This window comes from Sciurus carolinensis, chromosome 19 (genome assembly GCF_902686445.1).
Source record: "Sciurus carolinensis chromosome 19, mSciCar1.2, whole genome shotgun sequence".
Lineage (NCBI taxonomy): Eukaryota > Metazoa > Chordata > Mammalia > Rodentia > Sciuridae > Sciurus > Sciurus carolinensis.
In genome coordinates this window covers 15037641-15064977 of record NC_062231.1, presented here as the reverse complement: position 1 = coordinate 15064977, position 27337 = coordinate 15037641, and the positions used below count along the sequence as shown (strand labels likewise).

General features: G+C 39.7%; 2 protein-coding genes and 1 non-coding gene across 7 annotated transcripts in view; 1 reads left to right on the top strand and 2 right to left on the bottom strand.

Moving 5' to 3' along the window:
- Fancd2 (FA complementation group D2) overlaps window positions 1-25423 on the top strand; it is a 55772-nt gene extending 30349 nt beyond the window's left edge. For 4 of the 5 annotated variants that reach the window (XM_047534777.1, XM_047534779.1, XM_047534776.1 and 1 more), the window contains 22 exons: window positions 106-252; window positions 778-878; window positions 1429-1544; window positions 3054-3162; window positions 4527-4637; window positions 4932-5044; window positions 6103-6246; window positions 7509-7625; window positions 8802-8930; window positions 9046-9164; window positions 12757-12867; window positions 14408-14538; window positions 15847-15940; window positions 16574-16696; window positions 17624-17717; window positions 18312-18383; window positions 19067-19105; window positions 19989-20063; window positions 20787-20861; window positions 22196-22342; window positions 23265-23360; window positions 25013-25423. In XM_047534777.1, the coding sequence (XP_047390733.1) occupies window positions 106-252; window positions 778-878; window positions 1429-1544; window positions 3054-3162; window positions 4527-4637; window positions 4932-5044; window positions 6103-6246; window positions 7509-7625; window positions 8802-8930; window positions 9046-9164; window positions 12757-12867; window positions 14408-14538; window positions 15847-15940; window positions 16574-16696; window positions 17624-17717; window positions 18312-18383; window positions 19067-19105; window positions 19989-20063; window positions 20787-20861; window positions 22196-22342; window positions 23265-23360; window positions 25013-25084 (2335 nt within the window). In that variant the 3' untranslated portion in view covers window positions 25085-25423. The remainder of the gene's footprint in view (window positions 1-105; window positions 253-777; window positions 879-1428; window positions 1545-3053; window positions 3163-4526; window positions 4638-4931; window positions 5045-6102; window positions 6247-7508; window positions 7626-8801; window positions 8931-9045; window positions 9165-12756; window positions 12868-14407; window positions 14539-15846; window positions 15941-16573; window positions 16697-17623; window positions 17718-18311; window positions 18384-19066; window positions 19106-19988; window positions 20064-20786; window positions 20862-22195; window positions 22343-23264; window positions 23361-25012) is intronic. The other variant, XM_047534778.1, reaches the window with a different exon arrangement.
- On the bottom strand, window positions 8322-8425 carry LOC124971254 (U6 spliceosomal RNA). The gene has a single exon (XR_007106309.1). It is a non-coding gene; the product is annotated as a U6 spliceosomal RNA (small nuclear RNA).
- Window positions 25424-26516: 1093 nt separating the features above from the next.
- On the bottom strand, window positions 26517-27053 carry Fancd2os (FANCD2 opposite strand). The gene has a single exon (XM_047534546.1). It carries the CDS (start codon window positions 27051-27053, stop codon window positions 26517-26519), a length of 537 nt encoding a protein of 178 aa, XP_047390502.1.
- Window positions 27054-27337: the final 284 nt, after the last annotated feature.

Sequence of the window (27337 nt, the reverse complement as noted above, 5' to 3'; positions counted from 1 at the left end):
CCTTTTTCTAACTTCTCTTCATAATACTTTTGTTTGAAATAGACTTGTTCTAGTGGTTTCTTCCATAGCCTTACTTAACCCTGAGCCTCTGGGTTCTCTTCACAGTGACTTTCCATTTCCTGTGAAAGCTCTCTATGGACTGGAAGAATATGATACTCGTGATGGTATCGTGATCAACCTCCTGCCACTCTTGTTCTCTCAGGAATTCGCAGAAGAGGGGGGCCAAATGACTTCACAGGAACCAGGCCAAAAGTCAGCACAAGTTTTCTTTTCTATAACCCCTATTGATATTTTGAATGTTTAAAGGGAATGCTATAATTCTTTCAGTCTGAGGAAAACTTAAATCAAAAGATTTTATTCCAAAAGAGGTGGTATTTGGAGGGGATAGAGAGAATAGAACAGAGTTCTTGTTTCTTTCTTGGATCCTAGAGTTGAGATTTGTGTTACTTTGATGAGAGCCAACAGATACTCTGTGAGGCTGTTTTCTCTTATGTTCCATTTTGCTTTCCCTCTCATGAATATCCTTGGGTACTTCTGCCTCTCTTACACCTTCCTTGATTTCAGTTCTGCTTCACATTCATTCCATATACCCCCCACCTTCCTACAATTTAGGTGATTGTTTGCTGAGTATTCATGAAGTTTCTTGCTATTTGTTATTAAAAGTAGACATTTTTGGGGGGTAAATCCCTTTAATTATAAAGTTGGGCTCCTAGTAGGCATGAACTAACATGACCATGACTGTAGCATGTGGTCTAGAGATGGATTTTTCTTTCCCAGATTGGTGTCTCCCTTGTGCCTGGCTCCCAATTTCCGGTTATTGAGACTTTGTGTGGCAAGACAACATAATGGAAACCTGGAGGAGATCGATGGTCTCTTAGGTATAGGACAAAGCCCTCGGATTCTTTGTGACCTTTTTGGTATACATAGACAAGGAGCAGTCCAGTATGTGGTGTATATGCGAAGGAATTTTCTAATTTCATAGGGTGGAATAGCAGTAAGGATGGGATTCCAGAGACAAAATAGTATGAGTGGAGTCCTGTATGTTAACAAATCAATTGTTATTATAGTTTCATAGTTTTCTAGTAGTTCTGTCCCTGGTTATTGCAGAAACTTCCTAATTATATTTGTTGATTGCTGTATAATAGCAAAGGTTTTTATTTTATTTTTAATTTTTTAATTTTATTTATTTTGGTGCTGGGTTCAATACCCAGGACCTTGTGCATGCTAGGCAAGCACTCTACCAACTGAGTTACATCCCCAGCCCTTCAAAGTATTTTTTTGAAACTTGTATAGAAGTATTTTTTGAGATGAATCAAAGCTTGACCCTCAAATATGAAATAAAGGGGAAAGTAAGTAGCTCCGGGAGCACAACTAGATAGTTTTGGTTTAAACTAAAGGGTATCGGAAATGTGTGTTCTTCTCCCTCAGATTGTCCTGTATTCCTTACTGACTTGGAGCCTGGAGAGAAGCTGGAGTCAATGTCTCTTAAGGAGCGTTCATTCATGTGTTCACTCATATTTCTTACCCTTAACTGGTTCCGAGAGGTGAGCAGAGTTGCTAGGATATTTCACCTAATGTCCATAGTTTCTCTCAAAACAAAGCTGTTTTCCTGGCTCCCACAAGACTCCCTAAAAAGTCTCCACCAAGCACTATGCCCGTGTGCCTCTCTAGCTATTAACATCCCACCACTCCCCAACTCTGTGCATCTCCTCATCTCACCAAATCAAAATACTTTGCTCATGTAGCCCATGCTTTGCCTCTTCCCAGCCTCCTCTTCCTAGAATGAACTCCTCGCTTCTCCACTGTGGAAATGATGCTCATTCCATCACAGGCATGTGCTACCTGTTTGGACTAAGTGAACTGAGTGCTGGTAGTTTCCTTTCCCTTAGCACATGTTTGTGCTTGACAGCAGTGGCAACATCTTTACTGCTCTCTCACTGTCTTTTCCTTTACATTTTATTTTAGAGAATGTTTGTGTGCTTGAAGGAGCTTATTGATTGCCACACTTTTATTTTACACATAGAATTTCATGTACAGAGTTCAAGTCATTAAAATGTATTAATTGCAGGGATGATTTATGTTATTTAATTCATACAATATATTTGCATTTTAGAGTTGAAGGAATAAAAGCTCAGAAAGGTTAGACTCAGCCAAGGTCACCAAGTAGCAGATTAAGACTTGTATCACTAAACTGTGTGTGCTCCAGCTGTTCTACTTTGTTACAAAGTAGTATAAAGTAGAACTAGGATTAAAAGTCATCTTTCATGGGGCTGGGAAGATAGCTCAGTTGGTAGAGTGCTCGCCTCCCAAGCACAAGGCCCTGGGTTTGATCCCCAGCACCACAAGAAAAAAAAAGTCATCTTTCTTGTATTTTGGCCTAGGGATATTTTTTCCTCTATACCACCTTGTTGTGAATACTTATAGACTTGTTAATCAACTTTTCATCACTATAACAAAATACTTGAGAGGATTAACTTAGAAAAAGAACAGAGAAAAGGTTTATTTTGATTCAGTTTTGGAGATTTCAGTCCATGATCAGTTGCCCCACTGCTTTGAGCATGTGGAAGTATAGCACACCATGGTGAGGAGCAACACCACCCCCGTGATAGCTAGGAAGTGAAAGAAGAAGGTACGGGGGTCCCATAGTCCCTAAAAGACTCTACCACCTCCCAATAGCACCACACTGGAAACTTGAGCTTTTTATTTTTTTTCCCGCTCTTTTTTTGAAGTGCTGAGGATTAAACTTAGGTCCTTGCATGTGCTAGGCAAGCACTTTACCACTGAGTCATATCTGCAGGCCCATTTTTTATTTAAGATCTTGCTAAGTAGCCCAGTGATCCTCCTGCCTCAGCCTCCCAAGTAGCTGGGATTTTAGTCATGAGCCACCGTGCCTAATACATTAGCTCTTGGGGGTTATTCAAGATCTAAACCATAGCACAGACTAAATTCACAGGCTGCTTAGTAACATCTTTCAGACCTGGGTGAATGATGTAAGTAAGATTACAATCAAAACAGGTCAGGGTATGAGAACGTAGTTTGTTTGCACTTTGCAGGTTGTAAATGCCTTCTGCCGACAAACGTCTCCTGAGATGAAGGGGAAGGTGCTCTCTCGATTAAAGGACATTGTAGAACTGCAGGAAATCCTGGAAAAGTACTTGGCAGGTAAGGAAGTCCTGTATTGGTAGCCCTAGTAAGGTCAGTGGCAAGGAAATAAAGAATGATCTGTTAAGCCTGGCTCAGTGACACCAGTTCCCTACACTTCTGGGTTAAGAAGTCTGATTGCTGAAAAAAATTTTTTTTGAGTACATCTGTTTTGTTCCTATTGTTACTTCCAAGAGATCCTATTGCTTGAGGAAATAAAATATAAAAAATATGTGCCTAGCCTGTGCCTGGCCCTGGGTTCAATCTATAGTACTGCCAAAAAAAAAAAAAAAAAAAAATTTTTTTTTTTTTTAATATAAAACATTGGGTGGGCTGTTTTAAAGTTACTTTGCTATTTTATAATTTGTTTATTTAGGCATAAGCAGAGTATTATTTGAGAAAGTAAGGAGTACGTACTCCAAGGGAGAGAGAGGGAGTGTGGGCTTTCTCAAAATGAGAAGACTTTATTTATTTATTTTTGCAGTACTTGGGGATTAAACCCAGGGGCATTCTGCCACTGAATTATGCCTCCAGCTCTTTTTAAATTTTTTATTTATGTTGCGACAGGGTCTTGCTAAGCTGCCTAGGCTGGCCTCCAACCTAGGATCAAATGTGATCCTTCTGCATCAGCATCCCGAGTAGCTGGGGTTATAGGCATGTGCCACTGCACCCAGCTACTTGCTATTTTGGATGTTAAACTTCCATTGACCTTTGCCTTCTTAAACATAGTCATGAACCAGGAGTAAGGATGAAGACCTTAATGGGTGTGATAGCATGCCCGAAATCTCAGCTACTCCAGAGACTGAGGTAACCTGGGCAACTTAGTGAGACTCTGTCTCAAAAATAAAAAAGGACTAGGGGTGTAGTGGCAAAGCACTCCTGGGTGCAGTACTCATCAGAACCCCACCACACACACACACACACACACACACACACACACACAAATATGAAGACCTCTTCATACCTTTTGGCTATTAAATTAACTGAAGTGCTAACTTGATTCTTTGATGAAAACATGAAGCCTCCCTCAAGTTTCATCTAAAAATAAATGAATATGAAGCAAATTGCTGTGTGATCAAATGTTATTAATATTGTTAGGTTTTAAATGAAAGTATTTTTAGTCCTTATATGGTTATTTTATATCATTATTTAGAGTGGTTTTGTGTTAATTGATCATTATCAATTATAGCAATATGATTTTCATGTACATTCTCTGGCCATTTGCTTATGAAAACAATGTCAGTTGACTTGAATGTCTTACAAAAATTTACTGCTATAATTGGTAATTTTAGAAAATAGTTTTTTAGCCAAGTGGGTAGTTGCATTCCGTGTCTGATGGTGGTGTGTGGTTGGTATACATTGAGCTTCTGCCTGCTCTGTTTTAGTCACCCCAGACTATGTTCCTCCTCTTGCAAACTTTGACTTGGAAACTTTAGATGTAATACCTCATAGCAGTTCTGCTGCTTCAGCAAAAAACAAAAAAAGAGGAAAGATAGGTGAGTATATTCTTTTGTCTTTTATCTTTTATCTCTACCTGAGTTGTGTTGAATTAACCTAATGGTTATATATAAAGGCATCAGTAATTGGAAAGATGATGTAATTGAATCCCTTCCTTAGGAGGCTTATACATATACTATAATTTGCTTATTAAATTACCTCTTTTACCTCTAGGTAGTGTTCAAAAAGTTGTTTCTTAGTGCAGAGATATTTGGCAAAGCATGATTTTTTTTTTTTTTTTTCAAAGCATGATTTTTGATTACTGAAGTGTCTTTTTCTCTTTGAAACACAAGGAGGAAGGAAACGAAAAGCAGATGGCAGCAAAGCACCCTCCCCTGACACACTTTCAAAAGAGGATAATTCAGAATGTGATGCTATGCCCACTGGTAGAAGCCAGCTAGACAAGGTATTAGAATGGTGGGTGTATGACAAAGGTGAATGGCAGCCCAGTGAGATCTTCAGAGGGCCAGCTTTATTCTCCCAACCTCAAGGGCTGGGAGGGTTCAAATTAGACTCCTAAATTCTCATGCTTGTCACATTGTTTTTTCTAATTATTTTTTTTGCATGTTTTACTTCCCTGTTTTGCACCCCAGTGGCACTTTGAATTCTCTTTTATAGCAGTTATCAAGTTGTCACTCTTTTTTAAATATACTTCTTAAACTCTTCCTCGTTCTAACCCAGATCATCTGTTTCTCAAAGAATTTGTACAGTTTCTAGTAACTGATTAGTACCAGAACTTTGTACCATTCATGGAATAGGTTTCACGTGTTTGTGATATTGCTTGAACCTTATGGATCCCAATTATTTTTGTTTTTCAGCTACTGCCTTTTTTTTTTTTTCTTTGTGGTGCTGGGAATTGAACCCAGGGCCTTGTGCATGTGAGGCAAGCACTTTACCAACTGAGCTATATCCCCAGCCCCTCAGCTATCGCTTTTTAATGTAATTCATTATACATGATTCCTCTAATCTTCCTAAAAAGCCAAGGTTGGTATTAATATCTGTATTTAATACATGAGGCAACTAAGACCCAAGGAGGGTAAATGCTTGAGCTTGGAGTTGAAGTCAGATCTTCTTAGCTCTAAGCTCATAGTTTTCTTTACCATATGATGATAATGCATTGGTCTGCTTAATATTTCATCCTTAAGCAGAAACCAACCAAGAATCTTGATGTTGGCTTAAATCCCCACATGAAATTACGTGTTCTGCCTTGGAATATTTAGGGACTTTGGTAAAAGGAAGGTGATGATGTAATGGAAATGTAAATTTTTGTGTAAAATGAGTGCATATTTGTACTTTGGAATCTTCTTTAAAAATTAGATTGATATGGGGCTAGGGATGATTGGTAGAGTGTGTAAGACCCTGGATTCAGGGCCTTTGGTTCCCCAGTACTGCAAAAATAAAAGAAAAAGTTAGATTAATATAGAAGACTTACTATTCTCTTGGTTTCTAATACTTTATCCCTAGGAACTCACAGGGAAGGAAGTAAAAACATCAGTGTCACTACAGAATTACAGTGCATTTTTCCGAGAGATGGACATTGAGGTCTTCTCTGTTCTGCAATGTGGACTTGTGACCAAATTCATCTTAGATACTGAAATGCACACCGAAGTAAGTGACAGACTGGGATCTTAGGAATTAATCTTCCTTTATAAAATTCCTAACTCTATTCTTATTTCAAAAAGAATACTGTGACATTGGAAGAAATTAGAGGGCTAGGGGCAAGGCCCTGAATTCAGTCCCCAGCACTGAAAAAAATAAAGACGACAAAGGCCTTTATATGTGAGAATAGTAATGAGTACTCATGCTCTTCATCCTGATGTTCATGTCGTAAGTCTTTTATGGTGTTACAGATTATAAAACAGTGTTGATGATGTGATTCTTGACTTGAGGGTAATAAACTACTTAGTTTACTTTTTTGTTGTTGTTCTTAGTTTATTTTTATAGAGGAGCACTGTTCTGGTTTATAGAGGTCAGTGCTGTGTTTACTTCTTTAAGTTATTTGTTAAGTGTCTACTAAAGTAGACATTGGCAGTAAACTAGTACATTTAGCATGGTGCTTGCCTTCAAATAGGTCATAATCTAATAGAGATAACTAGCAGTACCTGTTCTATTGATGGCCTATAATATATTAATGATCTGAACTAAATATGTACAAAATTATGATGAGAGGATGGTGTTTATAATAAAATTGAGAGTAGAGGACATTTTCCCTGAAAAAACAACTTTTGATATGTGACTTCACCAGAGAGTAGAATTTCTTCAGACTAAAAAATGGAAATACCATGTTTTAACCTGATACTTAAAAGAATGTAGCCACCTTCAGAATAAAATTCATATATATTTTTCAATTCCTTCTACATTGGTTTCCCCATGGAGATTCTCCACAAATGTGTGTTGTGTGTTTGAAGTGAGACTATTTCACCCTTTTCATCTGTGTCAATGTAATATACTTACAAACTTCCCACGGCAGGTTATAGTAGTAAAATATTAGGAAAAGAGGTGTAATAGGTGAAATTGTCTTGATTTAGTCATATTTTTATCACAGAATATTTTAAGAGATACATCTTGGTTACATAGGTGGAAAGATATACAGAGGAATATATTTCTAGAGAAAAATTATGTCTTTTAATCTATATTGTCTCAAATTCATGCTTCAATAATTTGAGAATTTGTTTTATTTTGGAAATGCTTGACTGTTTGATAAGTTGACAGGACACAACAGCCATTCTTTATATGAGATGGGGAAATTTTTTCCTTTTTTTAAATTAGAAATTCAATTCTTAATCCATTGGGTAGAGTGAATATGAAATGTACCAAAAATAAAATGACTAGGATATACTTAATTATTCCATTTTTCTTGTGTGTGACAGGCTACAGAAGTTGTGCAACTTGGGCCCCCTGAGCTGCTTTTCTTGCTGGAAGATCTCTCTCACAAGTTAGATAATATGCTGACACCATCTTTTACCAAGAGAAATCCCTTTCTCAAGGTTAGTGTAAGCAGAAGCATAGAACCTGTGTTTAGTGGATTTGGAAACAAGCCTTATAGTAGTGAATAAGTTATCACTTTTCTTTTGTATTGTTTGGTTCACTGGGTAACATGGTGACAGCCCTATTGCCAGATCACATTCACCTTGTGTTGAAGAACTCTGGTACTAGCTTGGTGGTAGAGCATTGGCCTAGCATATATGAGGCACCAGGTCTGATAGCACTGAAAAAAAAGAAAAGAAATTCTGAAACACAGAAAACACAAAAAATACCCAAGACAAGAAATTGATTTCTAATACCCTGAACTTCCCTGAATTCTCATCTTTGCCCAGGTTTTGTTTTTGTTGTTGTTGTTGTTTTATTTTGGTTTGTGCTGCTGCTGGTTGAAACTGGGGTCTCACAAGTGACCAAGCAAGGACTCTATCACTGAACTACACCCCCAACCCTCAGGTTTTGGTTTTAACCTCCTAAGCTAAGCCTGTGCCCAAGCCTCGGTATGGTAATTGACTGCCTAGAGAGGCCAGAACCTCAGGTGTGTATATGAGGTACAAATGTGGAGCCGCTAGGGGATGCAGGTAATGGCGCAGACAGTGCAATGTGAAGGTCTTGGATATAACACTTAAACATTGATGCAGCCAGTTACTTGATGCTTTGTACTGTTTGTTTTATATTATTATCTACCTAAATGATTTATATATATAGATAGAAAACACTTCATAAATTTGTGTGTTATCCTTGTTCTGGGGCCATCCTAATCTCTGACTTGTTCCAGTTTTAGTATATGTACTGCCCAAGTGAGCAGAGTGATTTCTGTTTTTGTGTGAGTTTTATGTCTTTAGTTATATTGGGTCTGTACTTCTTAGTCAGACACCATTCTTATTCTTCAAAGGTTAATTCCAGGGGCTGGGAAGAGAGCTCAGTCGGTAGAGTGCTTGCCTTGTAAGCACAAAGCCCTGGGTTCGATCCCCAGCACCCAAAAAAAAAGGTTAATCTCTTGATCATTTGGAAATGGAGTAAGGTTTTTATCCCCTTTTCTGAATATAGTCTTAGATAAGTAACTCATTTCTCCCATCCACTCCTACTTCCAAACACAAATTTGACTAAACTCCATGAGGAATATTTAGATTCAGAGAAACTGTCCAGCAGTTTCTTCCTTCATAACTCTGAATTTATTACAGAATAAAGGAAACCGGAATATTGGTTTCTCACATCTCCATCAGAGGTCTGCCCCAGAAATCGTTCATTATGTTGTTCAACTGCTGACCCCGATGTGTAACCATCTGGAGAACATTCACAACTATTTCCAGGTCAGAAGACTATCTTATTATTATAGAGACTTAGAAATCACCCAGTGAACATGAGATTTCCTTTTCAACTGAGAAGAATTGAAGGAAAATTAGGATGATTCATTTTTCTTTTTAGTGCTTAGATGCTGAGGATCATAGTGAAGTTGGTGGACCAGGAGTGAAGGCTCAAGAGTACCACATAATGGCTTCCTGTTATCAGAGGCTACTGCAAATTTTTCATGGACTTTTTGCTTGGTGAGTGTATGGGAAGTATGATTATAGACAGAAATGAATATGTACTTGATTTTACTTGATGATTGGGCACCGAGATACAGAAAAGAAGGAAAGGCCCAAAGCCTTAGGTAACAATAGTGCTTTATTCTTTTTCATTTGCCCTTGCGCCCTCTGGGTCCTATGTGGCCACTATCATTAACCCATTTGATAAATTGTGAGACTTCCTGATTAGCTAATGATAACAAATCTGGCCATTTTATTCCTTCTGTTTCCTGTAGCAAGTATTCTATAATAACTCGGAAAACTATTACTTTAAAAATTGTTTCTCAAAAAGTTGTAAATAAATCCCAGATTTTGTGGTAAAGAGCTGAACACTGTGAGCTAGGGTATTTTGGAGCACCATGGAAGCAGGTGATCAGGCCTTTAAAGGGTTGACGGCCTTTAGGGAGGTTAAGAAAAGAATTTAAAGGTTTAGCATGGGTAAAAGTAGAAAAAAAGGTTGTCTGTTCCATAAATACTTTGATTCCTCAGGGCTAGGTCCTATCCTCTCTCCTCTTACACAGGTTTTCTGGGCAGCCTTACCCAAGCTCAAATTTATGCCAGGTTTTATCCTCTGAGCTTGAGGCATTTATATCCAATTGCCTACTCAACACCCGCTTAAGATGTGTCAGTAACACCTCAAACTCATCACATCCCAAACAGAGTGTGTCATCACTGTTCCTCCAAGCTTTCTCTGGCTCTGTAAATGGTACCACCAGTTGTCTGAACCCCAAACCAGGAGTTATTTTTTGTCCCATCCTCTACCTTCCACCCTTTCTTTCTCCCACGTGTGATCTCCAAATTCTGTTTACTTCATCTTTTGTATAACATCTAGATAACCATCTGTCCATCTCTCTCCACTGCTGCTAGACTCCCATCATCTCCAACTTGTACTAGATTAGTTTCACAGTTGGTCTCTTTTTCACCATTGTCCTGCTTGAGTCCTTTCCTTGCACAGGAGTCACAGTGATCTTCCCAACACAAATCCAATCTGAGCTTGTCCCAGTTTTGGTCTCTGATTGCTGTTAGATTTTCCTGAGTTCAGACTCTCTTGCCTAGCTTCTCAGGCTCCTTACTGCCTGCCTCCTGCTCCCCCTGTTGTCTTGCCTTCTGCCTGCAACCATAATGAGTTTAAACTATTGCAGCACCTACATAGCTTTCATCTGAAAGACTTTACACATACTCATCCTCTGCCTGGATTTCCACACTTCTGATACATCTAATCTCCCGAGATCTAACTTCACTTCTTCAGTGGCATTTTCTCTAACCCTTAGATTAGGTAAACTCTTTTATGCCCACCCAATCCCACCCCACATTTCTCCTACAACTTTTTTTTTTTTTTTTTTTTTTTTTTTTGGTACCAGGGATTGAACTTGGGCACTCATCCACTAAGCCACATCCCCAGCCCTATTTTGTATTTTATTAAAGACAGGGTCTCACCGAGGTGCTTAGGCTTCACTTTTCCTGAGCCTGGCTTTGAACCCAAATCCTCCTGCCTCAGCCTCCTGAGCCACTGAGATTATAGGTGTACGCCACTGCGTCCAGCCCTTCTACTATTTCTGTATTCTGTTACGATATCACTACTTTTAATAATTACTTATCTGTCTTCCCTGCTATACTTTGAGCTCCAGGAAGGCAGAGATCAGTCATTTTTGTATTCTCTGTACTTAAAAGCAGTACCTAACAAATTATTTGAATAGACCGTACATCAAGGAGATTTATTTATGGCAGATAACATATGAAAGGATGTTTGTTATTTTTAGTTATTGCAAATGCAAATTAAAAGCACATGAATAGGGATGTAGCTCAGAGGTAGAGCACTTGTCTAGTGTGCACTAGTGAGGCACTGGGTTCAATCCCCAGCACCACAAAAACACAGAAAAACACAGTGAGATAGTACAACATACTCATTAGTGTAGCTAAATGAAAAAGACTATGCCAAATGTTGGTGAAAATGTGGAACAGCTGATATGCTCACTTGCTGCTGGTTTGACTATAATTGGTATAACCACTTTGAAAAACAATTTGAACGTTTCTTGAAAAGTTAAATGAATATCTTCCACATGACCCAACTGTTCCTTCCCTAGTGTGTTTATGCCCTCCCCCAATGAAAACATATGTCCACACAAAGTCTTATTCATGAATGTTTATAGCAGTTTTATTTATAATAGTTCCAAAGTAGAAATGACCCAATGTCCATCAACTGGTGAATATATAAATAAATTGTGATATATCCATATCCTTATGGGACATTGCTACATGCAACAACATGATAAATAAAGAAATAAAAGGCTAAATAAAAGGCAAGATTATAAGAGATCACAGTATTTGATTCCATTTATATAAAATTCTAGAAAAAGCATATTTTGTAGTGTTGGAAAATATCAGTTGTTGCATAGCGTTGGGCAGGAAGATGGAAAGAGGAATGAATTACAATGGAGTGTAAGGAAACTTAGGGGGGTGATGGATATATTCATTATCTTCACTCTGGTGATGGTTTCTAGGTTTATAAATAAAACCTGATCAAATTCAGCATTTTAAGTATATGCAATTTATTGTTCATTAATCATACCTCAAAGTGGTGGGGGACAAACCTGACACATCATGGCCCTCAGAATATATTTGTTGAAGGAAAGGTAAATAACACTGGTGATGTGGAGAATGTTTCTAGAGGAGACAATCTAGGGGTCACATTGTGCTGGCCTTGAAGGTCTTGCAGAAGAATTCAAATATGCAGGCAAGCAGTTTTGGAGTTCTGTGATCATGGCCTTAATATAATGAAAGCATTTTAAGAAGACCTTTTTGGCAGCAGTGTACAAGACAGAGTAGAAAGGGATACAGAAAGACTAGTCAGAAGGAGTTGCCATGATCTGTGCCAGGGACCTGACCTGGAACAATAGTCTGGACTTGGGAAGAAGGAGATAATCTGAGAGAGAGTCCAAGATGAAATTGTTAAGACAATTTATTAATGTAGAGAAAGGGATAAATTCTTTATTTGGCACCTACTGTGGATTTGGCATTAATTTAGCAATTTGACAAAATTACTCATGTTTTAGAAGACTGAGGCTTACCTCTAAAATGTAAGGAATGAGGAAAGCTCCCTACCCTCTTGAAAATAGCCTGTGAGCTGGGCTTGGTTGTGCATGCCTATAATCCCAGTGACTCGGAAAGCTGAGGCAGGAGGATTGCAAGTTTGAGGCCAGCCTCAGCAATTTAGCAAGGTCCTAACCAACTTAGACCCTGCCTTTAAAAAAAAAAAAAAAAAAAAAAAAAAGGACTGGGATGTAGCTCAGTGGTAAAGTACCTCTGGGTTCAATCCCTAATAGAAAGAAAGAAAAGCCTGTGAGGACTTTTAGATCCTTAAGGTAGGACTGTTCTGGGAGTACTTTAATTTATAATCTAATTCTTAGAATTGAGATTGAATTTGTCAATTGGGTACTTTTACTTCTTTTTAAACACTGTTGACTGGTTGATGATGTAGACTAGAGCTAAGGATCCAAAATGCTGTCCAGGTAATTTTCCTGAAACCCAGCTAAACTACCTTGCTTTACCTTTTTCTTTACTTTTCTGTTAGGAGTGGATTTTTTCACATTGGAAATCATAATTTACTGTACTCAGCCCTTGAGATCCTCGCTAGCCGACTGAAGCAAATAGAACATGAACAGTCATTGGAGGAATTGGTCAGGTGGGTCAGAATGTGTGTCCTAAAGTGTTTTCCCAAGCAGTTCCTAGGAGCTAGTTGTCAAGATTTCCTTGAAAAAATTTGAGAGTCTCAGTAGTTGGGAAGGAAATTGATATTTGTGTCCAAGGACTTCCTATGTTTCCTACCAGGGTTTTATATGTAGGTAGCAGCTAGTTATCACTGATGGCCAGTCTCCTTTCTTCAGCCTTAGAGGAAAACCATCTGTGACTGAGGGCAAGGCTTTGAAGAGGGAAGTGAGAAGGTAATTTAAGGGACAGGCTCTCAGCTCCTATCCAACATCATCTGGAGTGACTTGTTCTTTCCCTCCCCTCCTTGATAGCCTAGGCCATCACTGTGTCAGCGCTCAGTGTTTGTCTTCCCTGAAGGGCAGGACCTTATTTTAAATAGAGTACTTTTAGGGGTGTAGCTCAGTGGTTTTGCCTACCATGGTTGAGGCCCTGGGTTCCATCCCTAGCTCTGAAAAATCAAAGAGAGGGAAGAAGGGAGAGAAAGAAAGAGATAACTTTTAATTTGACCTCTTTCTCACCAACCAATCAGGAGTTGACTCCGGTATCATTTTAACAATAATTTAACAATTTTAAACTGATTTTGATTCCCTATCTCCCATTATTTTATTGCATTGAAACCAGACCATCTGTGATACATTCATTAAAAGCTATGCTTTCAGCCAGGCAACTTAGACTCTGTCTCAAAATAAAATTTGAAAAAGGGCTTGGGGACCTGGGGTTGTGTCTCAGTGGAGTGCTTCCCTGGCATATGTGAGGCTTTGGGTTCAGTTCTCAGCACCATATATAAATAAATTAAATAAAGGTCCCTTGACAACTAAAAACATATTTTTTTTAAAAAGTGAGTGGGCTGGGAATATAGATAAGTGGTAGAGTACTTGCCTAGCAAGTGTGAGGCCCTGTGTTTGATCTCCAATACTGAAAAATTTTTTTAAAAAAACTATATTTTCTCTGCCTAGTATTTTAATTTCCTTCCATATTGTCTCTGTTGGATTTTATTTTATTTTATTTTTTGGTACTGGAGATTAACCCAGAGATTCTTAACTACTGAGCCATATTGTCAGCCCCTTTTATTTTTTATTTTGAGACAGTTACTCAGAGCCTTGCTCAGTTGCCGAAGCTGGCTTTGAATTTGCTGTCCTCCTGCCTCAACTTCCCAGGCCACTGGGATTACAGGTGTGCCCCAACATATCCAGCTGAACTTGAATTTTAAACATGATTTTCATTGTTGCCCACGGCTTTATCCAGGGTTGCACAAATTGCATTTCTTGACATGCATGACCCTTTTAAGGCCAGCATTCCATCCACAGGGCTCTCTTTTGCCTTGACTTTCTCCATACAAAGATAGAGTTTTTTGTCAAGATGCTTGAAACTTGGTACTAAAGCACCTGAAAATGAGGATTCTGATTAGGCCCTCAAACACTTATAGGGGACTTGGACAACTCTTCTGGATTTTAATGTCTTTAATACATGTGATGCTGTTGTGTTTTGTTGTTTTGTTTCTTGTCTCCTTACAGTCAGAGCTTCAATTACTTGCAGAATTTTCATCCCAGCATTCCCAGTTTCCAGTGTGGTCTTTATCTCATCAGACTTTTGATGGTTCTTTTAGAGAAATCTACAGCTCCTGCTCTAAAGAAAGAAAAAATCGGTGATGGAATCAGTTCCTCTTTTTCATGAATAGGATTAATAGCTCACTCTTATAAACTTAGGCTTCCCAGAACTTTGTTTATTTTTGCATGTAAATCCCCACATAATCTTGGTTATGCCCTCTTGCTACACTAAGGAGGCCATTTTCCCAGAAGGAACTCTGACTTCTGATATTGCTTAGTGTGACTTTGTTTAGGTCAGCTGGCTACCTAGGATTGCTGGGTACCAAGGTTTGGAACCCAGGGCCTTTGTGCATGCTGACTACGCACACTCTTAACACTGAGCTACATGCCCAGCCCTGGACAATTTTCTGTTTGGCTTAAGTTTTAATCATATCCTTAAAAAAAAAAAAAAAATCAGGGGCTGAGATTGTAGCTTGGTGGTGGAGGACTTGCCCCCCATGTGTGAGGCAGTGTTTTCAGTTCATAGCACTGTGTAAAAATAAATAAAGGGGGCTGGGGAGATAGCTCAGTTGGTAGAGTGCTTGCCTTGCATGCACAAGGCCCTAGGTTCAATCCATAGCACCACAAAAAATAAATAAATAAATAAAGGTATTATGTCCATTTACAACTAAAAATATATTTTAAAAAATCATCTGAAGGGTTAGGGATATAGCTCAGTTGGTAGAGTGCTTGCATTGCAAGCACAAAGCCCTGGGTTCAATCCCCAGCACCGCCAAAAAAAAAAAAAAAACAAAAACTGAGACATTTGACAAAAAGAGACATAAAACATGAGGTTGATAAAGTGGGAGGAAAAGAAGAAATCAGGTGTAGAAGGAAGTATTAGAAATTTCCTTGACCTTTCTTTAACTGTATTATATCATAATTCTTGGAGTGCACCTCACTGATGATACATCCTTGTTGGCAGCACAAACAGAAGACAAGATGAAAATGTGAAGCAGTGCTTTATTATTCCCTGTTGATTAAGAGGGGAGGGTGTGGTCTGAAGTTGGGAAGGCAACTGCTGTTGACCTGCCCATGAGGAGCACAGTTGACTTTCCTAGTGCTCAACTGTACTTCTTGTGGGTCTCTGTTAGTTCATGTTCATAGCATTGTTTTTAAAATTTCTTGATAAGAACTCCTTAGTAAATTTAGAATAATAATCCTTTTGGTCAATAATCCCAAAAGCCTGGAAGATGAGTGAGGTTATCTGATTATTATACATTGTATACATATATTGAAATGTCACTCTATACTCCATGAATATGTGCAGTTATTAGGTGTCAAAGAAAAATGCTTAAATATATATTTTTTAAAAAGAGTGAGGTTAGTTTCCCACTAATGGAAAGCTCTGTCTTGTTTTCTAACAGCTTCCCTGGCCAGACAGTGCCTCTGTCGGGTGTGGTCACATGGGGAGAAAGAGAAGAGCAGCATCTTCAATGAGCATCTGCATGATATGCTATGGTGAGATGTTTGGTTTCTTTCAGTAAGCCAAATACCCCCTTTCCATTTTGCTTCTGATGGAATCCCTCATCTGGTCAGAGACCTCTGTTAGGGGGAACTTGAGAGTTTAAACTGTACACAATTTGGAATTTGAGGATCTTAAAATCCTCTGCTTCTGCTTTTCTCTATTAGATGATTCCTTATTGTTAAATCAAACCATAGAGGAAGTGGTGGAGTCTGCAGTTGTATCCTACCTTATTTATCAGCCAAATACATCTATTGTCCATCTTATTCAAGATGTATCCATCACTTCCAAGGTGTCTAACTATTTCTGATTGAGTCTCATTTACTTTATCTTCAGACAAGTATCTGGAATCTTTGTTATTAAAAATAAAAGCCTGAAGTTGTTTTAAAGCTTATTAGGTGTATGCCTGTAAGCCAACTACTCAGGAGGCTGAGGCTTGAGTCAAAAAATGAAAAGGACTGGGGATGTGGCTTAACGGTAGAGTTCTTGCCTAGCAAGGCCCTGGGTTTAATCCCCATTAATGCTGCGGTGCGGGGGAGGTTGATGCTTGGTAACATCCCAAATAAGAAAATCTGTACTACTTAGAAATTCAGTCGCATGTGTTCATACTCCTGCAACTCTCTATGCAGCATCTACCTGGAGCACACTGACAATGTTCTGAAGGCCATAGAGGAGATTGCTGGCATTGGTGTCCCAGAACTGATCAACTCTCCAAAAGATGCATCTTCCTCTACATTCCCTACGCTGACAAGGTAAAGGAGTTCTTGCCTCCAGCTCTCTTCCTCAGATATGTTCACATTGTCTAATGTATATAGTTTCCACTCCTCTAATTTTGATATATTTGGTAGGTACCATCCTTCATTCAGTGCTGAGTGTTTATGCATTCCTTCCAGGGTCTCAGCCATTCTATATGAGAGGACCTTGTTGAGGAATGAACTGTCAGTAGTTATAGTTTCAAAGGAAATGAACTTCTGACTAGACTTTCATCCTTTAAACTTGAAACTAGGGCTTGGGAAGATAGCTTAGTGGTAGCGCATGCCTACCATGCATGAGGCCCAGGTTTGATGCCCAGCATCATAAAAAAAAAGTGTGTGTATATATATATATGTATGTATATATATAATACAAACCTGAGATTTTCGTTCTAATATTTTAACAACTTTGAGGTTAGAGTGATTGTTGTATCTTATCATACACGTCTCAATGAGTTTGTGTCTCATCATCAGTTGTTATACTTGTATAGTCTTTCCAGTTTATAAAGCACTTTAACATTCTTTATCTCATTTGATCCTTTCAATAATTCTATCAGGTAGGTTTCATTATCCCCTTTTTACTGTTGAGGAAAATGAGGATTAGAGAAGGAACCTCTCCCACTTATGTAAGCCATAAAATGAATGTGGAAATAGGATTGAACTTGGATCTTCTCTGCTGCTTCACTGCTCTTTCTGTCCTGCTCTGTCACCTCCTTCCATAAAGCTAGCCCAGTCCCATTGTTTTGTAGGCCATCTACTCAGACTCATTTCTGAATCCTTTCCACTTTCCTATCCTTTTCAGTGGACCCTAGTGAAAGAACACTCAAAGATGTTGGGGAGGAAATCGTTGTTGGTTCGTGGCTTCTCGGGAAGTTCTTTCTAAGCAATGCATCATTGTGAGAGTGTATGCACTTTTCCCTCTTTTAGGCACACCTTTGTCATTTTCTTCCGTGTGATGATGGCTGAACTTGAGAAGACAGTGAAAGGTCTCCAGGCTGGCACAGCAGCAGATTCACAGCAGGTGGGTCAGATGCTCCCCCACCAAGAAATGGACTCTGGATTCTTGGAATTTGCTGATTCTTCTATTTCTTGGACCCAGGGTTTCTCCTAAGCTACTTCCTATGAGTTAGCAAAATCCAGGATATTTTTCAAAGAGCTCTTGGTTTAATTTCCTTTCCTTCTAGTTGGAGGTGAGAATTGGGCTCTATTTTCCCTGGCCACTGCCCAATTTGTCACTTGTCAGCTGGCATGAGGTAAGCCAGTCTGTTTGAGATGCTGTGGGCCTTGGCAGCCTGTTAACCAGAACTGGACTATTGAGATCGAGGGCTCCCACAGGCAGAGAGAAGCCACAGAGATCTGGTGGCCAGCAGGTATGCTGCAGAAGCTGTACCTACGTGGAAGTTACTGAAAAGACCCTCTATCAGGTGGTCTGACATTATTACAATGTGCGGGCCCTAGAACCACCTTGTGGGTGCATGGTTGCCAATTTCTTTGGTAGGATAATTGGCTTTAACCTCTGAATAACTGTGTGATTGAAGAACTGTGTGTTAGTGGGAGTACAGGAGAAGAGTGATTCTGTGTGCTGATTCAGAGGCACCTGTTTGACTGTCCCCAGATTCATGAAGAGAAGCTCCTCTACTGGAACATGGCTGTTCGAGACTTCAGTATCCTCATCAACCTGATGAAAGTGAGTGTGGAGGCTCCCTGACCTGTCTCACCAACTAACTGCAGAAAATGAGGCCCTGGCTTCCAAAATGGACCCTCTTTTGCTCCTGTCCTCACCCCTCCTTGAGACCTGTCTCCTACACACACACACACACATTTCCAATGTGTTGCCTATTCCCCTGCCCATCCTTGCTAACCTCTTTCTCTCCTTAGGCAGTGTCTTTTTCCTTTTTTTCCTGCTTCCTACCTACACACAATACTTACTCCTTGTCATTTTCTCTCACCTTGCCCTGAGTCCTCTTTGATCTCACTCCCTTTTGCAACCTTTTGTGTCTTCATTATTCTTCAAACTAGTGCTTTCTCCCACTCCCAGATTTTGTTCAGGCTGATCCCTCAGAGAATGTCATTCTCTCTCTGTTCCACCTCACTTATAAAAAACTTTTTCTAAAAGGTTTATTTAGATAAAGGTTTTGGCCCTCTAATACCATATTCTCAACATCTCCAGTTGGAATCAATTTCTTGTCTCTCTTTGCTCCTCCTTTTCTTTAACTTCAGTTATGACAGTTACTCTGTTCTGTAAATTAATTTGTAATGAAGTATTGACTTGCTTTCTTCATTTTAGATTTCTCTTCAGCACCCAGAGCTGTGCTGGGATGCTCAAAGGAGCCATCCTCAGCTTTGATTACTTGTCTTTCACCTCCCCAGGTATTTGATAGTCATCCTGTTCTGCATGTGTGTTTGAAGGTGAGAGCTTTACTGGGCCCTGTTCAGTTTTTCTTCATCCTGTGGTTGTTCTAAAGAGGCCTCAGCTAAGATGAGTTGCCAATACCTTGCACAGGCCAGAGGCTGTAGAATCTATGCTAACAGGTGGTGACTTGGGGAAGGCAATAGATATGTTAGCTCAGTGCTTGCCTAACATGTGCAAGGCCCTGGGTTCCATCCCCAGAACTGTTTTTTTTTTTTTGTTTTGTTTTGTTTTTAAAAAAAAAAAAAAGAAGAAGAAGAAGAAGAAGTAGAAAAAGAGGAAAGAGGAAAGGCCTTTGAGGTGGCCTTGTGAATGTGGAAGCTGATGTGATATTCTGATGTCCTCCTGACTCATCTCTATGGGGATTTCCCAGAGTAGCTGTAGATTTGAAAGTAAACCCAATATTGTAGAGAAAATACTCTTTCCCACTCCTGATGTCTCCTTCCAAGTGGATGGTGCCCCAGTCTATCTCTTGGCCTCTTTGTACCCTTGTACACTGGGAGATGGGTGAGTCAGGGGCAGGGGGTGATTTCTCTGATATGGAAGTATTGGAAATTGCTATGTGCTCCCTCAACCCTACACAGTTTCTTCCTCTGGGGAGTCATTCATCCTCAGGGAGTTGGAATTCCCCCTGCTCCTCTCTGCTCTCACTCTTGAGTTAGGCCTGTGGGCTGTGTCTGGAATAAGTAAGTCGCCTAATTCTGGGGCTTAGTTACAGACAGTTTTCATATGAAACTGCCTTCTCCAAATGAACCTTTGGACCACTCCCAATTTATTTTTTGCATATAAAAAAGGAACATAATGCCTTTGGGCTGGTGGTGCTATGCTGCCTCAGCAGAGGCCTTTCAAGTGAAAGAAGTCACCAGTGTCTCTTTTCTTCAGTATGGACGTCTCTTTGTGGAAGCATTTCTGAAGCAGTGTATGCCGCTTCTGGACTTCAGTTTTAGAAAACACCGGGTAAGAGCAGAGAGCAAAGGCTTCCTCTGAAGAGTTGCTTGGAAGATATGTGCATAGCAACAGATGGGAGTCGGGGTGGGGGGTGGGAGCCCTCCCCCTGCCCATGTTCTGGGCAGAACTCTTGGGACCTCTCTGTTTCAAACCCACCTTTATCCTCGTGCCCCTGCCCTGATGGTGCTTGACTTCATTGTGCTGTTGCACTCCTAGGACCTTGTGTATCAGTTGCTTGCTCCTTTGTGCTTCCCTAGGTCTACTCTTAGGAATAATAAAGATGGAGTTCATTTGTGTCACAAAATTCTTTGCTCTTTTAAAGAACAATGTTGGTAGTTTTTTTAGCCAGGTAGTACCCAGAGATAGAATAGTAAAGTAAGGAAAGAAACAAATGATTTCTTATACATATTAGGAAGTTGAAATTTGCAAAAAGTGCCCATGATATTTGGTTAATTCCTCATGACCCTGAAAGAGAAAGCAGAGGTGGGGAAACTGAGTTGTGGTAACCTATCTAGCACTATATTCAAGGTCTTATGACTTTCAAATTGACAGTAGGGGCAGAAATGGGTGATTAGAGAATGAGAATTAGCTAGTTCTGTTTCTGAGGGCCAAATGAAGATGATTGTTGCAACTTGCAGAGTTTATTTAGATCCCTTGGTTACAAGCATATTTCTGCATTTAAAATGAAATGAAAACATTTCATGCTGCATTTATGAATTTTGTTGATTTTAGGAAGATGTGCTAAGCTTACTGGAAACCTTCCAGCTGGACACAAGGCTGCTTCACCACCTGTGTGGGCATTCCAAGGTGAGAGGGGAGCAGGTCAGGCACTTCTAACTGGATCTGTAGTACCGTTGTTAAGTTCCATTGGCTCCAGGTACTTCTTCCTTTGTAACCCCTTCTTGAGCCTTTAGATCTGGGACTGTATCTGAAGGCATTTATGAGTATTCACATACTTAGTTGCTGGTTGAGATTGGGCAGTTGTTCTGCTTCTGCATTTTGGCTCAGACCCCATAGCCCTGTTTTCTCTAGAAATGCCTCTTGGGTGAGGAATATAGAATGCTGCTGGATGGCTGGGCATGGTGGTGCACACCTGTGATCCAAGCCACTCGGGAGGCTGAGACAGAAGGATCATAGTTTGAGGCCAGCCTGGGCAACTTGATGAGTCCCTGTCTCAAAATAAAAATACAGAGGACTCAGGATATGGCTCAGTAGTGAAGTATCCATGGGTTCAATCCCTAGTTTTAAAAAAAAAAAAAATACAACCTTACAAAATGCTCTGGGTGGGAGGAGTACTAGGTCAGGGGTGACACTGCTGAGCAAGGTGTTTCTAAAGCAGCCATCTCAGCTTTCCAAGTGTACTACTTAGTTGTCAAGGGGCACATCTGTCTATTGTGAGAAAATTTTAGCATTAAAAGATTTTTTGTTTGAAGCCCTTTTAGAATTGATAAACCTTTGTCACCTTTTATCTGGAGGAACATGGAATCCCTGGGTTGTGGTTCTATAGTTACTGGAAACCAAATGGTTCTTTGAACCAGTTCCTATTACTTACTTCCTCTCATGGTTCTAAGTTTAATAAAAGTGCTGAGCGATGGAATTTTAAGGACTTGTAAACTAAGTAGGGATGTTTTTCTTTTGTTTAATATCCATGTAATATTGGCTCAAGAATATATTTGGTGCTGGGTGTGATAGTGCATGCTTATAATCCCAGCAACACAGGAGACCGAGGCAGCAGGATTACAAGTTCAAGACTGACTTTAGCAACTTAGTAAGACCCTATGTCAAAATTGGAAAAAAGAAAAGGGCTGGGGATATTCAATCCCGAGTACCAAAAATAAATAAATAAAATAAATAGGACTGGGGATGTGGCTTAGTGGTTAAGTGCCCCTGCGCTTAATCCCTAGTACCAAAAAAAAGAATATATTAGGTAAATTCATTGATTATTAGTCAATAAGAGGTTATATAGAAGAACCTAGAAATTTTAACATTATGTCTTCTAGACTTGGAATCTTTTACCTGTCATTCTCTTTGGAGTGTTCTGTAAAACTACTGGCAGGGCTTAGGCTCTTATTCAATATATAAGTTTCTGTGAGAACATGGTGGTAAACCCAGATGAGATGTATGTATTTATTTGCATTCAGATTCACCAGGACATGAGACTCACCAAACATGTGCCTTTACTCAAAAAGACCCTGGAGCTCTTAGTTTGCAGAGTCAAAGCCATGCTGGTCCTCAACAATTGCAGAGAGGCTTTCTGGCTGGGCAATCTCAAAAACCGGGACTTGCAGGTAAGCCTTTGGACCACCAGTACTAATATCTAACTGCCATTCCTTGTCAGAACACATCAGAAGGAATGTAAGGAAGGTTTCTTAAGCCCTGCTTTGCCAAAGTTGAGGTATACTGCTATTGTCTGTAGTCACAGCAAAAGTGCCACTGGTGTGAATAAGGCTTCAGAAATAGAGGAACCCAGTACAACCCTCTCCAGGGCAGTTTTAAGCCCTAAACTAGTCCATGTTTTTCCCCAAATCATTTTGGCTAATTTTAACAAATGAACATTTCTAGGACCTCTCATTTGTCTAATTGGATGAAATCTTGTGTTGATTATAATACTGCTTTGAAGTTACAGCATTTTTCACAAAGGATCCAAGCCCCCCCCTTTCATGTTTACAATAATGTGGTTTTATAATTGAATACATATGAAAATAGACCACAGAGAATTAGCTTTTTTTTTTCACCTCAGCCATATGAGGTTAATTCTATTGTGTGAGAAAATTGAAGCTCACTGGAGTGGAGCCACAGCTTGAGTCCAAACAGTCCTGATCCAGAGTTGATGTTCTTAGACCACTTCACTGTTCTTCAGCCTCTGCGTGACCATTTGTGGTTCCTGTGTAGGAACTAAATAACTTTAAGATACTGGGGAAACTAGATCTGTATTCAGCATTAACAAGAAGTCACTAATACATTCTTACATTGTAAATCTAGTGTGATGTTAGAATACAAACATGGATTTTTTTATAGAACTACATATATCAAAGCAACAGACATCCCGGAAACCTGGGGTTGAGCATTCCTTCCCTAGATGCTGTGTCATAGGTTGGTGTCTGTGTTTTGAATGACTGAGAACATCTTTCTTTGTATTGCTTAGCCTTTCTCTCCCTAAAAACCCTAATCATTATAACCTACCATTTGTCTTGGTTCTTCCGTATTTAGGGTGAAGAGATTATATCCCAGAATTCCCAGGAGAGCACAGCAGATGAGAGTGAGGGTGGCACATCGTCCCAGATCACTAAGAGCAAAGCAACAGAGGTAACCTCTAAAGGGCACCAGAGTCTGGCATTGATGTTTTCATGTTGTTACTGTTCTGAATTGATAGTGCAGAACTTTCCCTGCTTGTATTTGATGATACAATACTGTTTCTGTGCTTTTGAATTCTTTGGGGCCCAGAAAAAACAGTTCTACAGTTTTAGAATCATTTGAGTATCTCAAGCTGTGGCATATATTATGGAGTTGAAAATTCCCTTCCAAGTGATTGGGGCTGTAGCTCACTGGTAAAAGCATCTACTTAGCATGCACAAGTCCCTGAATTCAATCCCCAGCACCAAAAACAGAAAATAAAATTCTCTTTCATTATGTAGTTTCCTGTTTTCTACAAACACATGTATGAAACTATTTTAGAACGGGGGAGAGTTCAGTGTATTCTCTGAGTGCTGAGGAGTTAAGCCACTTAAACATGTTTGAATAGACAAAAATAGAAAGGGGAAAGCATTTGATGGAAGCCAAAGCCTGGCGTCAGAGGCTGCCACTACATAGGAGTAAAATAATAGAGCTCCTTATTTTGTTCTGCTTTTGTGAATTTAAAGAAAGCCAAATAAAAATGTGTATTTTTATAAAATTTTGTTATAATTCAGGTGGGTCATGGACACTAAGAAGTTCAGATACAAGAATTCCTGCTGTGTAGCCTATCTATAATGCAATTTGAGATTGTTCAGTATGGAAAGTTCTTTTATTTGCATGGTTCCCTTTTAATGTATAATACTCTTTATCTACCTGAAGCAGACAGTATTTTATCCTAAGCGAACCTGCCATACTAGATTTGCAAAGTAATTTTATGCTGTGTTCCCTATTGAAATAACCTGTACTTTTAATAACTATTTCATTCACTATTGAAGCATATTGTGATTTTGTTTCTGAGTCACATCCATGTAGAAGAACTGGAAGGCTATGGCTTATTTTAAAAATCATGCAAGTTTGGTTCACTTGCAGTATGGCATGAGTTGGTATTAAAATGATCTCCATCCATGGTCTTGGCTTAGAGCTCAAGAAGCATTAGGATGGTGGTGCATGCCTATAATCCCAGCTACTCAGGAGGCTGAGGCAGAAGGATTGCAAGTTCCAGGCAAGGCTGGGTAACTTAGGGAGACCATGTCCTGCAAAAATAAGAGCTGGGGATGTAGCTCAGTGGTAGAGGACTTCCCTAGCATGTGTGAAGCCCTAAGTTTGATCCCCAATACTGCAGTATTCTCTTTTAAAAAGAAGAATGAGGAGAGCTTCTGGTTCATTTTACAAATGGTGTTATTCAACTTTTCATCGTCGTGCAACATATCCAAGAACAACTTAGAGTAGGAAAAGTTTATTTGGGGCTCACAGTTTTTGAGGTCTGAGTCCATAGATAGCCACGTCTGTTTCTCTGGGCCTGAGATGAGGCAGTGCATCATGGCAAAAAGGTATGGTAGAGGAGCATTGCTCCATTCATTGCAGCCAGGATGCAGACAGGTGAGGAAGGGACCACAGGGAAGATGAACCCTTTCAAGCACACCTCCAGTGACACTTCTCCTTGCCCCACCTGCCTACATTTACTACCCAGCCTGTCCATTATAGTATAGTTAGTGGTAGCTTTTTTGCAATTCGAGTCACCTAGATAAGTGGCATACAATACTTACTTGTACTTTGCCTCTTAGGATGGTGAAGAAAATGAAGCAAGTGATGAAGAAAAGGAGCAATATAGCGATGAGAGTGACAACTCCGATTAGACCCCAAAGAGGCTGCTGCATCTTTCCCTTCTCTGTTGGCCCCATACCATTTTGTGTTCATGGTTTGAAATCTGCTCTTTCTATTTGGAAGTATCCTGTTTTGTTCACCAAGAGGGAGTTTATTTAATTAGTTTGTGGATTTCACAGTCTAGCATGGTCAAAGTCCCTGGCTTGGGATCCCAGTGAAGCATTATTTCTGGTTTGGGTAAATGTGACTGTGCTGTGCTGCCCAGTAAACTCTCTGAGCCATGATTCTGGCTTTTGTGAACTAGTTTTGAAACTGATTTATTCTAGAATTTAGGCTTACATCACTTTAACAAATAAAGTCTTAAGTTTTGTCTTAGCTACCTCATTTTTATTTTTTAGATTTCCCTCATTATTCAAGGACTACATAGAATTGAATTGAAGTTTGTGCAGAGAAATAATAGGAACTGGTGCTCAAAATCATGTCCTCTGCTACAATGACTGTTCTCACATATGATGGCAACATCTTTGTGATCTTTCTGGAAAAGTGACCTGAACTTCTTTCAGTACTCAAAGAGAATCAAAAGGAATATTTTGGCTACCTTTTTTAATTTTTTTGATCCTTATAGTAGTATAAGACGAAGAAGAAGCATCATCAAATTTATGCTGGCTTTGTATATATATAATATTTATTTCCACATTATTCTGAATTGCACCTATAATCTAATTACAAGAATACTACAAAATTGTTTATTAGAAATAGAACATTATGAGTATACTTCATCTAAAATGGAGGGCTCTCCTTTCTTCTGCCAAAAAGCCCAGTTTCAGTGCTGCTACCAAGTTCTTTCTTGCCAGGCTGTAAAGATTGTTTAATATTTGTTAATATTTCTACCTACTTCAGTACTGTCAACACCCATTAGGTGTTGCTGGTTAGGTTTTAGGGTTTTTTTGTTTCTGTTTTTGTTTTTGGGAGCGGTCATTGTTTTGATGGGGGAAGGCTATTAGTTTTTTAAACAAATCCTTGAGTCACATAAACATTTTTGACCCCATCATCCTTCTCTGGTACAAAGAAGTGCTTACATCTCCTTTTTCAAAATCCCATTTTCCCCCAAGTCATTGTGGTGTTAAGTGAGTTCACAATAGGCTCATTGATTGATATGGTTTAATGGTTCTTTATCACATGTACATGTCAATGCTAGTTTGACTCTCTTTTAAATGGTTGTTTCAACTTTACAATGGAAGTGTTCTCCCTTGCACTGTGTCACTGGCTCCCACCTCCCCCTTTCTTTTTTTTTTTTTTTTTTTTTGAGAGAGAGAAAAGGGCCTCCTGAATTGTCACTGCTTGACAGGAAAGCAGAATAGCTGGGGCAGTGTCACAGTTTCATTTATGTGTACAGATTTGTGTAAGCTTCAGGTACATACCGAAGAGCATGATGTGAAGAATGGGGGATCAGACGGGGACCCTTTACTTGGAGTGTTGCAAGGCAAAGGTGCACTTCTTGTACGTTGCATACAGCAGGAGGATGGAGCGCAGCATCTGTTTGCACATAGTCACTGTCATCTGAATCTGAGGCTCCTTAAGTCCAGTAGGCCACTGGTGCTCCCTACTGATAATTTTGCAGAACGCTGACTTGTCTGAAACTCTGAAGGTCCCAGTCCACTTGGGTGGCTGAGCCGTGATGACCCTGCCAAAGACAGAATCCACTCCACTGAGGCGGATGGGCTGGGGCTTCCTGACCAGTCCTTTCTTGTTGCTCATGGTTCGGAGCTCTGACGTGTGGCAGGGTAACTTGGGACTCACTCCAGTTTCCAGGAATGGGCTGTCTAGGACTAGAGTGACCTCTTGAAAGCACAGCTGCACTTCAAGGTCGGAAGGGGTGTGTGGAAAGCAGGGGGAGGCCCTAAAGGGGTGCTTGGAGGAAGGAGTAGGTGTTGTGTGTCGCAGCCATTGGAAGCTCTCATCCAGTGGGGTCCATGGTGACCAGAGCTGGTATCCTGCCATTGACGGTCCTAAAGGAGAGGAATCAAACATGGAATTTTCACGGCATGGCCACGACAATTCACATATGTCTCATTACTGACTTCTATTTACTTTGGGGTTCCCGTGAACAGATTCTAGTAGGTGATAGAGTTTTAGTAATTCTAGAAAGGACAGTAGGGGATGAAAATGAGTATGGAATGTGTCAACTTGTATGTATACTAAAATTCTAAACATTTTTACAGGCCTCTGAAGGGAGGTTTTAACCCATCCTACAAATGAGGAAATGAATTTGTCTGACATGGAAT